The sequence below is a fragment of the Nannospalax galili genome, unplaced genomic scaffold (genome assembly GCF_000622305.1).
Source record: "Nannospalax galili isolate Female #2095 unplaced genomic scaffold, S.galili_v1.0 scaffold305, whole genome shotgun sequence".
NCBI lineage: Eukaryota > Metazoa > Chordata > Mammalia > Rodentia > Spalacidae > Nannospalax > Nannospalax galili.
This window is the reverse complement of record NW_008356258.1, coordinates 4,351,390-4,366,065: the sequence shown is the minus strand read 5'-3', so window position 1 is coordinate 4,366,065 and position 14,676 is coordinate 4,351,390. Positions and strand designations below refer to the sequence as shown.

General features: G+C 40.2%; 1 protein-coding gene across 2 annotated transcripts in view; it reads right to left on the bottom strand.

Moving 5' to 3' along the window:
* Positions 1-6,768: 6,768 nt before the first annotated feature.
* Positions 6,769-14,676, bottom strand: part of Tlr2 (toll like receptor 2) — a 17,840-nt gene continuing 9,932 nt past the window's right edge. For both annotated transcript variants that reach the window (XM_008854282.3, XM_029556744.1), the window contains one exon: positions 6,769-9,790. In XM_008854282.3, the coding sequence (XP_008852504.1) occupies positions 7,423-9,790 (2,368 nt within the window). In that variant the 3' untranslated portion in view covers positions 6,769-7,422. The remainder of the gene's footprint in view (positions 9,791-14,676) is intronic.

Below are 14,676 nucleotides of genomic sequence, written 5' to 3'. Positions count from 1 at the left end.
AGGAGGAAGGAGGGGGGAGGGGGAGGAGGAGGAAGGAGGAAGGAGGAAGAAGGTCAAACACATACAAATATTTACTGGTCAATTGTATTTTGTTTTTTTGAGAACTGTTGAGTTCTTTGTATATTCTAGATCCTAGTTCTCTTTCAGAATAATAGTTGGCAAAGATTTTCTCCCATTCTGTAGGCTGTCTCTTCACTTGAGTAACAGTTTCCTTTACTGTCCAGAAGCTTTTTAATTTCATAAGGTCACAGGTCACATTTATTAATTGCTGGCCTTATTTCCTAAGCAATTAGGGTTCTAGTCAAAGAGTCCTTACTTATGCCTATATGTTAGAGTGTATGTACTTCCTACTTTTTCCTCTAGGAGTTTTAGAGTTTCAGGTCTTATGTGAAGGTTCTTAATCCATTTAGAGTTGATTTTTGTACAAGGTGAAAGATAAAGTCTAGTTTCATTCTTGTATATGTAGAAACACATTTTTCCCAGTATCGTTTGTTGAAAAGTCCATCTTCTCTCCAGTGTTTTTTGTTTGTTTGTTTTGGGGTTTTGTTTTGTTTTTTTTGCCTTTTTGGCAAAAATCAAGTGGCTGTGGTTGTATTGGGTCCTCTGTTCTTTCTATCCCAGTGCTCTACATTTTTAGAGGCAGTGCCATGCTAGTTTTTTATTCTGATGGCTCCATAGCGGTGATAGCAGGTGTGATGATAACGTCTGTAATGTTCTTTTTGCTGAGGATTGCTTGGGCCACCTGGGGTCTTTTGTATTTCCATATGAATTATGAATTTAAGATTTTTTTCTATTTCTGTAAAGAATGGCACTAGAAATTTTTTATTAGTGTTGCATTGAATGTATAGATTGCTTTTGATAGGATGACTATTTTACCAATATTAATTCTTGTGATATGCGACCATGGGAGGCCTTTCCGTCTTCTAATGTCATCTTCATTTTTTTCAGTTTTTTTAAAGCTTTTATTACAGAGGTCTTTCACTTGTTCGGTTAAGTTTACTCCAAGGTTGTTAAAGATACTGCAAGTGGGATTGTTTCCCTGGCTTTTTCCTTAGTATGTCTGACACTGGTAAAGGCTATTGATTTTGTGTGTTGACTTTGGCACCCTGCCACTTTGCTGAAAATGTTTATCAGCTCTATGAGTAATAAAGATTATTTGTAAAGATAATTTTATTTTTTTTAATTTTTACAAAAACTTTATTGAGAATTTCATACATGCATATAAGGTGTTTTGATCAAATCCATGCCCATTCCCTCCCCTCCAACATTCCCCCCTCTGAAGAGATAACCCTAAAATCTTTTAAGGATTAGGTACAAACTCCCAAATACTTTTGACATTTTTGGCCTTTGGAACAGAATATGTTGCTAAGAGGCCCAAAGACATTTTGACTGTTAGCCAAGAACCTGGTTACATTTCATGGGGTCTTTTAACCCTAACTGCCTAGCCAATTCCTACCTCCTATTCCTATCACATCAACCTCTAAAGGGGTTACCCAAATTGCCAATAGGGAATAGGGACACAGATCGCTCTGGCTTCCTCCATGCTGAGCAGGGATGCAGGGTAAGGCAATTGGAGTACCCCTTCAGTTGGTCTATCTAAAAGACTCCCAAATTGCATAACTCTTGTCTCTAACGGGAGAAGAAAGTCCTTGAAGCATGAATCGGAGATGTGAAGGAGAAGTAAGGGCAAGAGTAATTAGCATTACAAGTTCTAGACAGGGAACTAGAAAAAAGTCAGAACAGGGCAATTTTCAAATGTTCATATGAGAGTCCATTGGAGTTTCTTGACAAGGGCTTCCAAAAGCATCCTTCTATTGGGTTCTTCCTCATTTTTCTTTTGTCTTCCAAGGCTGAAATAGTTGGCTGGGAAGAGTGGCTCGATACTCAGGTGAGGGTCCAGTGACCCTGCTTGGCACTCCTTTAATGAATGAGCACCACCGTTAACAAGCCCAATTGTGATTGTTTAGTGATCAGGTTCAGCCAAAGTTGTGATGATGGTAGTTATTTCATGCATAAGGGACTGCTGTATAGCATCATCTTATTAAAAGGACCTGGAATTTAAAAGGATTTGGTGCTAGGAGCCACATATGAGGGAGAACATATGTCATTTGTTTTTCTGAGTCTGTGTTACTTTACTTAGTATAACAGTTTCTAGATTCATCCATTTACCTGCAAATTTCATTATTTCATCTTTCTTTACTGCTGAATAGAACGGCTTTGTGTAAATATACCACATTTTTGTTAACCACTCATCAGTTGAAGGACACTTAGGTTGCTTCCATCTTAGCTATTGTGAAAAGAGCAGCAATAAACGTTGTTCAAGTGTCTCTACAATAGGATGAGTTTGTTGGGTATATGCCAAGGAGTGATATAACCGGGTCATATGATAAGCTCATTTTTAGTTTTTTAAGAGTTCTCCACACTGTTTTCCACAGAGGCTACACAAGTTTGCAATCCCACCAGCAATGAATGTTCCCCTTTCTTCACATCCTCGCCAGCATTTGGTATCATTTCTTCTCTTGATCCTAGCTAGTCTGACTGGGGTGATACCTTAGCATGGTTTTAATTTGCATTTCCCTAATTTTTAACGATGTTGAATACTTTTTGAGATGTTTCTTAGCCATCTTTATTTCTTCCTTTGAGAACTCTCTGTTTGGATCTTTAGTCCATCTTTTCATTGGGTCATTTGGTTTCTCAATTCTTTGTTTTTTGAGTTCTTTATATATTCTGGATGTTAAACCTCTGTCAGATGTGTCACTGGTGAAGTTTTTTTCCATTCTCTGGGTTTTCTCCTCACTTTTTTAATTGTTACTTTTGCTGTGCAGAAGCTTCTTAGTTTAATGAGGTCCCACTTATTGATTGTTGACCTTAATTCCTGAACAACTTCCATCTGATTTAGAAAGCCCTTTCCTATACCTATATCTTGTAAGTTACTGCCAATATTTTCTTCTAATAATTTCTGGGTTTCCAGTTTCACATTGAGGTCTTTGATCCATCTGGAGTTGACTTTTGAGCAAGGTGAAAGATAAGGATCTGGTTTCATTCTTCTACAGGTGGAGATCCAGTTTTGCCAGCACCATTTGTTAAAGATGCTATCTTTCTTCCATTGTGCTCTTGGCACCTTTGTCAAATATCAAGTGGCTGAAATTTCATGTACTCAGGTTTGGATCTTCAATGATGTTCCATTGATCTATATGTCTGTTTTTGTGCCAGTACCATGCTGTTTTTATGACTATGGCTCTGTAGTATACTTTGAGATCTGGTATAGTAATACCCCCAGCATTGCTCTTTGTGCTCAGGGTGGCTTTGGCTTTCCAGTGTCTTTTGTGCCTCCATATGAATTTAAGGATGAATTTTTCTAATTCTGTGAAGTATGTCATGGGGATTTTGATTGGGATTGCATTGAATCTATACATTGCTTTTGGTAGGATGGTCATTTTAACAATATTAATTTTTTTGAAGTCTATTTTGTCAGATATTAGAATTGCAACCCCTCCTTGTTTCTTAGTGCCATTTGCTTGGAATATTCTTTCCCATCCTTTTACCTTAAGGTAGTACCTGTCCTTGAAGGTGACATGGGATTCTTGCAGACAACAAAGAGATGCATTTTGTTTCTTAATCCATTTCCTTAGCCTGTGTCTTTTGACTGGGGAGTTCAGTCCATTGATATTTAAGGTTATTATTGAAAGGTGTGTATTCGTTGCTGTCATTTTGATTGCTGTTTATGTTCTCTGTGTAATTTTGTGTCTCCTAGATTATATCTTTATTTTCTTTCATTGCCCTTATGGTATAGATGTTTCTTTCTCTTCTCTCTGTATTGCTTTACATATTCTTAGAAGAGCTGGGTTTGTGGACATGTATTCTTTCAGGTTGTTCGTGTCATGGAAGATTTTTCTTTCCCCCTGAACTATAATAGACATTTTTGCTGGGTAAAGTATTCTGAGCTGGCATCTATTGTCATGTAGAACTGAAAATGGAAATACCAGACTCTTCTGGCTTTCATAGTTTGCGTTGATACATCAGCTGTAATTCTGATGGGCTTTCCTTTGTATATGACTTGTTTTTCTTTTGCAGCTTTCAGTGTTCTCTCTTTGTTCTGTAAATTTAGTGTTTTCACTATGATATGTTATGGGGAATTTCTATTCTGATCCTATTTGGTCTTCTATTTAAATTTTTAAAAAATATTTTTAACTACTTTATTTTATGTGTATGAGTGTTATGCCTACATGGGTGCAAGAGCCCACGTGTTGTGCAGTTCCTGCAGGGGACAGAAGAGGGTGTCAGATCCCCTGGAACTGGAGCTACAGATGGTTATGGTTCTTAGCTGCCACGAGAGTGCTTGGATTCAAACCCTGGTCTTCTGTAACGTCTGTTAGTTTCATTTGATGTGTAGTATTTAATTCAGACCTCTCTCTGTTTATTCTTTGTCCAGTCGACCTGTCTAATGGAGAACACTGGGGTATTGGAGACCCCTACTATTACTGTGTTGGAGTTAATCTGTATCTTAAAGTCCTTTAGTGTTTTTATGAATTTGGGTGCTCCAGAGCTTGGTGACATCATTCAGCAGTTTATCCCTATCATCTTTCAGCTCTTTGTTCATGCGTTCTTTAAATTCATTGAATTCCTTGATCATGTTTATGGTTGTTCTTTTAAATTCAGTGTCCTGGGTTATCTCTAGGGGGTTCTCCTTGTAGAATAGAACTCTTCTACAGGGTTTGTGGGCTTTGCTGGAGACATAGTGTTTGGGCTTTCCATTTTATTATTCTTTCATTTAGCTTTTGACATGTGAATTTCTTTTGTTGCTTATGATTCTGATATGAGAATTAAGTTGACGTATGCTTCTGTTTATATAATCCAGGTGCCTAGGTCCTTTCTTTACTGGTTATGTAAAGTTGGTTGGTACAGGGTTCAGGTTCTCTCAGGTTTATTTTGGAGGGAACTGATGGCTTCAGATCAGCTATTCAAGTTCCAGTCAGGTACACTCAGGCTTCCTTCACCACATGGAGGCAGGATCCTGGCTCTCTCAGGCAGTCCTGGGCATTATCAAGCCTATGTCAGAGGAAGGCCAGAGGGGGGCCAGGATTTGGCACTCTCTGGTGGTCTGCTGAGATCCCAGCCTTAGCCTAGGAAAGCCAGACCTGCCCTGGGGCCTTGGGAGGGGCCTCACAAAATCCCAGGTAGGGGGATGGTATGGTGCAATTAGGGGAAGCTCACCACCACATGGAGGCAGGATCCGGGGCCTGTCAGGCTGTCCCCTGGGTTCTCAGGCCAGAAGGTAGTTGGAGGCCAGAAGGAGGCCAGAACCCTGCACTCTCTGGTGGTTTGCTGAGCTCTGAGCAGTAAAGGTAATTTTAAATCTATTAATAAACTGTGAAACTATTTTTATTGCTGTTTAAATCCTCAAAAATATATAATGGATCAAGTCAGCATATTCTAACTAAATACATAAATTAAGTCTATATTTAATCTTTCTGGTTCTCATGATTCCACAGTTATCATTTAAGAAATGGAAAAGTAAAGCAGAAAGTTCATTCCTGTGTTGGATTTCTGCGGCGTCTTCTCAAAGTTCCTTCTTCTTGGTATGTCTCCTTATTTCACAGGCTGGTTTATGTTTTCTTCCCAACATTCCCCCTGGGAGTTCATGAGAGGAAAAGGCATTATATAAGTTCCCCACACACTAAAGCTCGTTACACACTGTTGAACTTCTTTCTTGTGAGTATTTTTCTATGAATAACAAGACCACTTAGATCTCTGCCAGTGTACATAGTAGGGAAATATTTACATATAAACATATACACAGAGAAGTAAATCATAATGATCAAAAGCATCTACAACAGACATCCTTCTTATTCTATGCACCCATAGGTTGCATTCACTCTGGCCTAATACTCCAGCCCTCACAACCCCTCCAATGGTAACCAGGAAGTGTGTGCTCAGTGACTTTCTTACACCACTGTATCGTAAACTCTCTGGCATGTACAGATCACTACCTATTTTAAGGACAGGAAAATATTGTGGGTTAGGTCAAGTGACTTGCCCAAGATTATATCTACTAACTCAGATGTCACTGACTCCCAAACGCAATTAACCACATAAATGTAGCTCTGGCTGAGAACTGAACAGAGATCAGTTATATGGGTCCCAGCATAAGACAAAAGTTCCTGAGACGGGGACTGGAGAGATGACCCAGTGGTTAAGAGCACTGGTTGCTCTTATAGAGGACCCAAGTTCAATTTCCAACACCCACACTGCAGCTAACAGCTCCCTGCAACTCCAGTTCCAGGGGATTCAACACCTTAATCTGGCCTCTTTGGACATGTATCTAAGTGTGATACACTTAGGTACATGTAGGCAAAACACTCACACACATAAAATAAAAATAAATAAATTTTTAAAAAGTCACTAAGAGTCACTAAGCAACAAAATAAGTCTTAGCAAACAATATTGTGGCAGATTTTGATACATTTTTAAATCCTGCATCTAAAAGCTAAATAAGGTATGGTATCTGTCTTCAAATTATTGTGTACAGAGTTGGTCTCAAGTAACAAGGAACCTCTAGGTATATAATTTTTTAAATCTTTTGCCCACATGTATTTTTAATTTTTCTTCTGAAAGAAAGGGGAAAGTTTTGGTAGAATCAGGAAGAAGGCTTCACAAGAGAAAACAGCAACAGAATGTCTGGGGGAAACAGGGGTCCCAGTAGTCAGGCACTAATTAGAAACTGACAGCTGAAGGCGAACAGATCTGCATCGGGATACCGGGAGATTCTTTCAAATTCTCCTAAGTATTTTATTGATTTTCAATAGCTTCTGTTCTCTTGGTAAGACATAATTTACAGTATCTTGTGTTATGTATCCTCATTCAAGGAATTACATCTGGAGAAACTTATCAAATACCCAGAAAACCAGATACAGTTCACATGAAGATACACCCTGTGGTATTTTGTGCTAAAAGGCTTACACAGCCCTTTTTCTAGACATAGCAACAAACTTGCCTGAATACCCCAAATATTTTGACTCACTGCTCTTGAGATCATCACACAGACGGATGGCAGGTAGGCAGACTAGAGAATGGTATGTAGCCACCTACATACAGAAAGCAGACCAATGGCACACAGACATAAAATCTGCAGTCCACGTGTACCATTTCCAGAGGAGCTAAGTGAAAGATTCAGGTGCTGATACTGGAAAACGATCTTGACCATCTCTCCATAGAATTAAAAAAAAAGTCCCCAAACCATTTTCCTAATGTAAAATATTTTATACACTAACATTCAAGATAAAGCTCACAGGTTATTAAATTACATAACAAAGCCTCAAGAGTACATTCTATGGTATTTATGTAATTATGCCAGAATGAACTTTGTTACAGCCAGTGACATAAAGACCATGGCAAAGGCAAGAAAGACCGTGCATGGAGAGCCTAAGACTTGATTGCAGTTCTCAGATTTACCCAGAACCCTTCCTGCTGAGCTTCATCCACTGGCCACTCCAGGTAGGTCTTTGTGTTCATTATCCTCCTCAGCTTACAGAAGCGTTGGGGAATGGCTTTTTTCTCAATGGGCTCCAGAAGGACAAGGATAGCAGCATCGTTGTTCTCATCAAAGAGACGGAAGTGGGAGAAGTCCAGTTCGTACTTGCACCACTCGCTCTTCACAAAGTTTTCAGAAAGCACAAACACAGTCTTGTGACTCTTTTCAATGGAATCAATGATGTTGTCAATGATCCACTTGCCAGGGACAAAATCCCGCTTGTGGAGACATAGCTTGAAGGGGGGCTCAAAGTTCTCCAGCTGCTGGACCATGAGGTTCTCCACCCAGTAGGAATCCTGCTCACTGTAGGAAACAAATGCATCATAGCAGATGTCCCTGCAAGGCACTTTCCTGGGCTTCCTTTTGGCCTGGAGCCATGCCCACATCATTCTCATGTACCACAGCCCATGGAAATGGTAGCACAGGCCCACCGTGAGCAGGATCAACAACAGAAGGGCACAGCATACACCAGACCCAAGTGCAGCCTGGTAACACTCAGCGACTGAGGGCCGGGCATCCTGAACCCGCTGACCCCTCAGATGGGATGGAGAGTCACAGAGGTAGCTGTCTGGCCAGTCCACCAGGATCTCGGCCAGTGCTGGCTGTTGTAGTGTGAAGGACAGGAATTCACAGGAGCAGATGAAGTGGTTGCCACCTGCTTCCAGAGTCTCTAGTTTGGGGAAAAAATCAAGCAGCTCCTTAGAGAAAGTACTGATTGTATTGTTGGTGATTTTCATGACCAGTAACACTGGGAACAATGAAGCATCTGGAAGAGTCTTCAATTTATTTCTGGAAATATAAAGCTCTTGGAGCCGAGGCAAAAGCAAAGAAAATGAATCAAGATTGTTATTGCTAACATCTAAGACTTCCAGTGTCTGGGGAATACAGGGAGTTACCTTGTTTATTCGTGTACTAGACAAGTTCAAGTATCTCATCTTTTCTGGCCACAGACAAATGTCAGGCATAGAATGAAAACTATTCCTACTGATGTCAAGGTTAGTCAGGTTTCTCAGAGTCAGTAAACTCTCTCCAGTCTTTTCTATTGATGTCAAATGATTTTGCCTTAAAATTAAGGTTTGTAGGAAGGGCCAGCCATCTTCACAGGCTGAATATTTCAAGTACTCTTCAACCATCAAATTTTCACTGAGATCCAAGTATTCTAATGATTTTAAACGTTGTGAAAATGAACAAGGAACCAGGAAAACTTTACTGTTTTCCACTGTGATTCGTTTAACTTTCTCCAGGAGTGAATATACACTACTGAGATCATAAAATAAATAAAATTTAGGGATATGCAACCTCCGGATTATTAATGTTTCTACTTTCCCTAGATCCCTCACCTTGTCTAGCTCAGGCGTAAAATCGCCAACTCCATTAAGCGTGCAGTCATCAAATTCTGTCTGTAACAGTGCAGGAGTGTAACTCAGCACCTTCAGAAGCTCGTTGAAACTTCCATCAGTGAAATAGATGTTTCTGAATCCTAACTTTTTAATCCTTGGGTTTATTTCATTGACAGACAGTTCTGAAAAGTGGAAGGTGGCCAAATTAGTATCTCTCAGTTCTAAATATTCTACCGAACTTAAAAGATCTGCAAAAATGTCCAGCACCAAAGTAGACTGCCTTAGGCAAATGATCAGGTGACGGATGCTGCCAACGGACCTCAGACTTTCTGGCTCATAGCTCTGGAGATTTGATGCATTAATTTCAAGTTCATCAAGAGAAGTGAGGCCAGTAAAATCTATTCTCCTAATCCCAGTGAAGGGATACGCATTTCCCACTCTGAGGACTTGTAAATTTGTGAGGTTGGAAAAAAGTGGTGTTTCCCCAAGTGTTCTATAAGGGTTTCCCAGTAAGTTTAAGTATTTCAAGGAGAGGAGGGGCCTGAACCAAGAGGAAAATAAATTAGATAAGTGATTATCAGATAAGTCTAAGTGCTTGAGATTTCCCAGGGAAGAAAAGGCGTCTTCCTCTATTGTGCTGATTCCATTGGATTTCAGCATCAGAGCCTGGAGGTTCACACACGCCTGCAGGTCACTGTGGCCAATATAGGTGATCTTGTTGTTAGACAGATCTAGGCTCTTCACATCTTCCCTGAGTCCTGAAGGAATGGAGTTGAAAGACCTGGACCGGCCATCACACACACCGGCAGCATCACAGGTTAGAGAAACCTGATCAGAAGCGCTTTCCCTGGGGAGGCCCATCGTGGCTGCCAAGGTCCACAGTGTCCACAGAGCATGTAGCATCATCCTGAGATTCCACCTTAAAATGAATGAAGCACGAGTGAGTGTGCTTGATGGTGTTTCATAATTCTCATTCTCCAGAAACACACCACACACACACACACACACACACGCACACACGCACACATGCACGCGCGCACACACACGCACACACACGCATGCACAAAATAAGATAGAAACAACTGAATCTATGACTGAGATTCACGTCATTTCCTGACATATCCAACAGCATTAGCAGATATGTGGCTGCTGTGCAAAGACTTAAAAGTGCAACCATCCGGGAGAATAAAGAAAGACTCAATAAATGTGGGCTGGAAAATAAGCAAAGGGACTCAGAGAGGAACAAGCAAGTACTCTAAGAAATGAAGGAAGCACCCCATATGAGGTTCCAATCATCTTTCCTACATTTGGAGCCCTCTTTTCTTCAAGCAAGCCTCCTCCTTGCTTCCTTGGCTCATGAGCTCACAGAACCAATGACCTCTCTCACTGGACGCATGAACCAAATGAAGGTCCAAGACAGCGTGACTGACCAAAAGAAAAGTCTTGTGTCACTAAACGCTGCCGTACTCTTACTACTAGCAAACAGGAGGGGTGTTTGGAGCCCCAGGCAGAGCAACACAGTGGTTTTTCTGGGCTGAGGTACACTCAGATCATCAGAATCTTCTCTTGCTGCAGACAGTGTTCAGCATGGACAGGCTGATCAAATGAATGCAAAGGAAATAAGGTTTATTTCTATTCCCGTCCGCTTTCGTGGAGGAATCCAACTTTTCTCTCAGAGCATCTTTGGGGCCCTGTAACCTCTTGTAGCTGTATCCAGCAGCCCTGTTCCTTGCATCTGTGCCTCATCATCTGTATTTGCTCAATGAGCTAACTCTACGGTTTATATGTTTTTTACATTTACTTATTGGCATACGTATGTGTGAGGCATGCTTGTGCCACAACACACATGTGGAGGTCAGAGGACAATTTTAGGAGCTGGTTCTTTCCTTCTACGGTGTAGGTTCTACAGATTGAACTCAGGTCATCAGGCTTGGTGGTAAGAACCTTTACCCACTGAGTCACCTTGCTGGTCCTTCAATATTTTTTAATGCCTAAGAACAAAGCTTTTTTATGGATAAAATTAATTTCTCACATTCATAAATTTTAAATAATTGTAAGTACTGGGTTTTGGATAACTTGGCCACAGAGAAATAAAACATAAAAAATTAAGCTTTTTTTTTTTTTTAAATGCTTGGCTTCTACCTCCCAAGGCTCAAGGATCATTACTGAAGAGGAGGCAAAAGATTGTAAGAACCAGAGGTGATGGGTTGGATGCTAGCTTTGAAAACTCATGCAGATTTCAATTTGAAAACTCAGCGAGGTCAGGAAACAATTCTACCCATGGGGTAGAGGGTGATTCCTGGGAGGGGTGATAGATACAGTGATATGAAGGGAAAAAAGGAACATTAGTGAAGGAAGGGTTAAATGGGGTGGGAATGGGAGGGCAGGGCAGAGGAGGGAGTATGAGAAGGATCAGTAACACTAAAGGCCTTCAGGAAAAGCCACATGGAAACCTGCCATTATAGAAGCTTCTTAAAGAATATACAGATACATTAAGAGATTAAAGGAAGTTATTCTGTAACAAGGGGACATTGCCCCTTCTAGACATGATGGGCTAATGGAAAAAAAAAATCCCGAATGCCAGGAATGGACTCCGTCATGAGAAGCTGTTGACAAGGTGTCCCGTAGATCCTCATATAAGTCTGGTCATTGCCCTTGCTCTTGCTTACCCACCAGCAGTAGATGATAAGAACCTATTACTGAAGACACTTATATGCATGAGCTATAGAACAAAAAAGGAGAAATCAAGCTGGTGATAACTTCAGACCCTCCTCTCTCCTGGCTAGCTTTCAAAGCACTGGAAGGTGCTATGCATGCTACCAGAAAGAAAGAATAATCATCAGCCTTACCCAGCTGTGAATACTTTGAACTACAAAAACATCTGACCTGGTCAAATATGCCCATTCATGAAATACTGGCATGAATATTATGGAAGTAACTAACCACTCTTTAATTGAATTTAAGGTCCACATCATAGGATAAAGCCCACACCTGACGCTGATATCAGGCTTAGGAACCTGAGGCTAAATAGTTCACAGGACTTAGGGGTGAACCTAATACTAGTTTTCTACTAAACAGTTATCATATTAAACTGACTCCTATGTCATACCAATAGGTTAACGCATCTCTCAGTTCTCATCAGAGAAGTTTCCTTAAGCAGCAGGTGGTGATTAACATGGAAACCCACAACTGACCAATGTGCAGAGAACAAGAGGCTGCAGAGTGCTCATCCTGAATAGGACTCTTATATCAAACTTCTGTCTCCCAAGGCTCAGGAATCATTGTTGAAGAGGGGGTGGAAAGATTGTAAGAGCCAGAGGTGGTGGATAACCACAAGGAAACAGAGTTTTCCAGGCAGCTGGTCAGTTACACATATGAACTCACGGCAGTGGCAACAGCATGGGGAAGTCCCATGCAAGCTCAAATCAGACAAAATCCCAGCATAGACATGGGGAAGTGGGAAGAAAGTCCAACCAAACCTAAGGAAAGTGTGGCAAGAGATAGCTTCTATGAGAAGAAGAGACGGTCTCTTTCAAGGATGGGACTTTTGATGGGCTAACCAGGCTCCAGGGGATGGACCCACACTGAAGGACATTGGTGGACACAAATTACACTCCATATACTTATATATATAATATAACCCACAACTGACCAATGTGCATGTGTGTGTGTGTGTGCCTGTGTGTGTGTGTGTGTGTGTGTGTGTGTGTGTGTGTATTAGAGTACATTAAATTGGGCCCGGGCCAATAAGGAGAGACAGGGTTAGGGGAGGTGATCTAAATACCATCAAATTATATTGTATGAAAATTGTAAAAAAAATCAATAAAAAATAAAAACAAAGATCATGTTGGGCTTGGGAATTTAATTGCTGTTAGGAACAGGATCTCTATGCTCATACCAATACTACTACTTTCCATTTTTCCCTCTGTTTAGATGAATGGGTCACGCCATGCATATTTACTCTGGGTCTTCATATCTTCCCTGGATTTAGGGAGGAATAATTTTACATAATTGATATGTAAGCACATACATGATTACTGTATACAGTTTGGTGAACTTTGAAATAAGTACACAGTCATAGCACCATGATCCAAAAAATAAATACATCTACCACTTTAAAAGTTCTTTTTCTCAATTGAATTTTTCTGTATCTAGTGTTCCTATAACAAAATACCTAAGAGTAGATAATCTGTAAAGAATAAAAATGTTATTCTTTGTAGTTCTAGAGGCTGAGAAGTCTAAGATGAAGGCACTGGGGGTATGTCTGGTGAGAGGTACTCTCTGCCTCCAAGAGAGAACCTTGTTGCTGTGTCCTCACGTGGTCGCAGGCATGGGCATCACTACTGTCAATATTGAGCCCAAAGTTACCAATTCCATTTAGGACAGTGGAGCCCTCAGACTTAACTTCCCAAAGCCAGGCCTCTTAACACCAATACACTGAGGGCTAAGTTCCAACACTGATTTTAGGAGGGACAATATCAAACATACTAGAGTTTTGATTTTGAGGGACAGATGTTCCTAACTCTTGTACTGTCATTTTTCGTAGTAATTCCCTGACCTATTTAAAAATATTTCCTGAAGCCAGCATCACTCTCATACCAAAGCCTGGTAAAGATACAACCAAAAAAGAAAACTATAGACCCATATCCTTAATGAACATAGATGCAAAAATTCTCAGTAAAATACTTGCAAACCACATACAGACACACATCAAAAGGATCATCCACCATGATCAAGCTGGCTTTATTCCAGAGATGCAGGGATGGTTCAATATATGTAAGTCAATAAATGTCATAAATCACATAAATGGGCTCAACGACAAGAACCACATGGTCATTTCAATAGATGCAGAGAAGGCCTTTGACAAAATTCAACATGCTTTTATGTTTAAAGTTCTAGAGAGAATTGGACTGGAGGGAACATACCTCAACATAATTAAAGCCATATATAACAAACCCACAGCCAACATCATTCTAAATGGAGAAAAACTGGAAGCATTCCCATTGAAATCAGGAACCAGACAAGGCTGCCCGCTATCCCCACTTCTCTTTAACATAGTACTTGAAACTCTTGCAAGAGCAATAAGACAAGAGAAGGAAATTAAAGAAGTACTAATTGGAAAAGAAGAGATCAAATTATCCCTGTTTGCAGATGATATGATAATATATCTAAGGGATGCCAAAAATTCCACCTGAAAACTCTGAGAAATTATTAACACCTTCAGTAAAGTGGCAGGTTACAAAATTAACTTACAAAAGTCTATACCCTTTTTATATACCAATAACAAGCAATCAGAGAAAGAGCACATGGAAACACTCCTTTTCACAATAGCTGCAAAAAAGGAATAAACCTGACCAAAAACATTAAAGACGTCTACAATGTTTAAACCTTTAAAGAAAGAGATAGAGGAAGACATCAGAACATAGAAGGACCTCCCATGCTCATGGATTGGAAGAATTAATATTGTGAAAATGACCATCCTACTGAAAGCCATTTATAGATTCAATGTAAAGCCAATCAAAATCCCCATGACATTCTTCACACAATTGGAAAAAAACCATCCTAATATTCATATGGAATCACAAAAGACCTCAGATAGCCAAAGCAACCCTAAGCACTAAAAGCAATGCTGGGGGGATTACTATTCCAGATATTAAACTGTATTACAGAGCTATAGTCATAAAAACAACATGGTACTGGCACTAAAATAGACCCCATAGATCAATGGAACAAAATTGAAGACCCAATATGAGTACATGAAATTTCAGCCACCGGGTATTTAATAAAGGGACCAAGAACACTCAC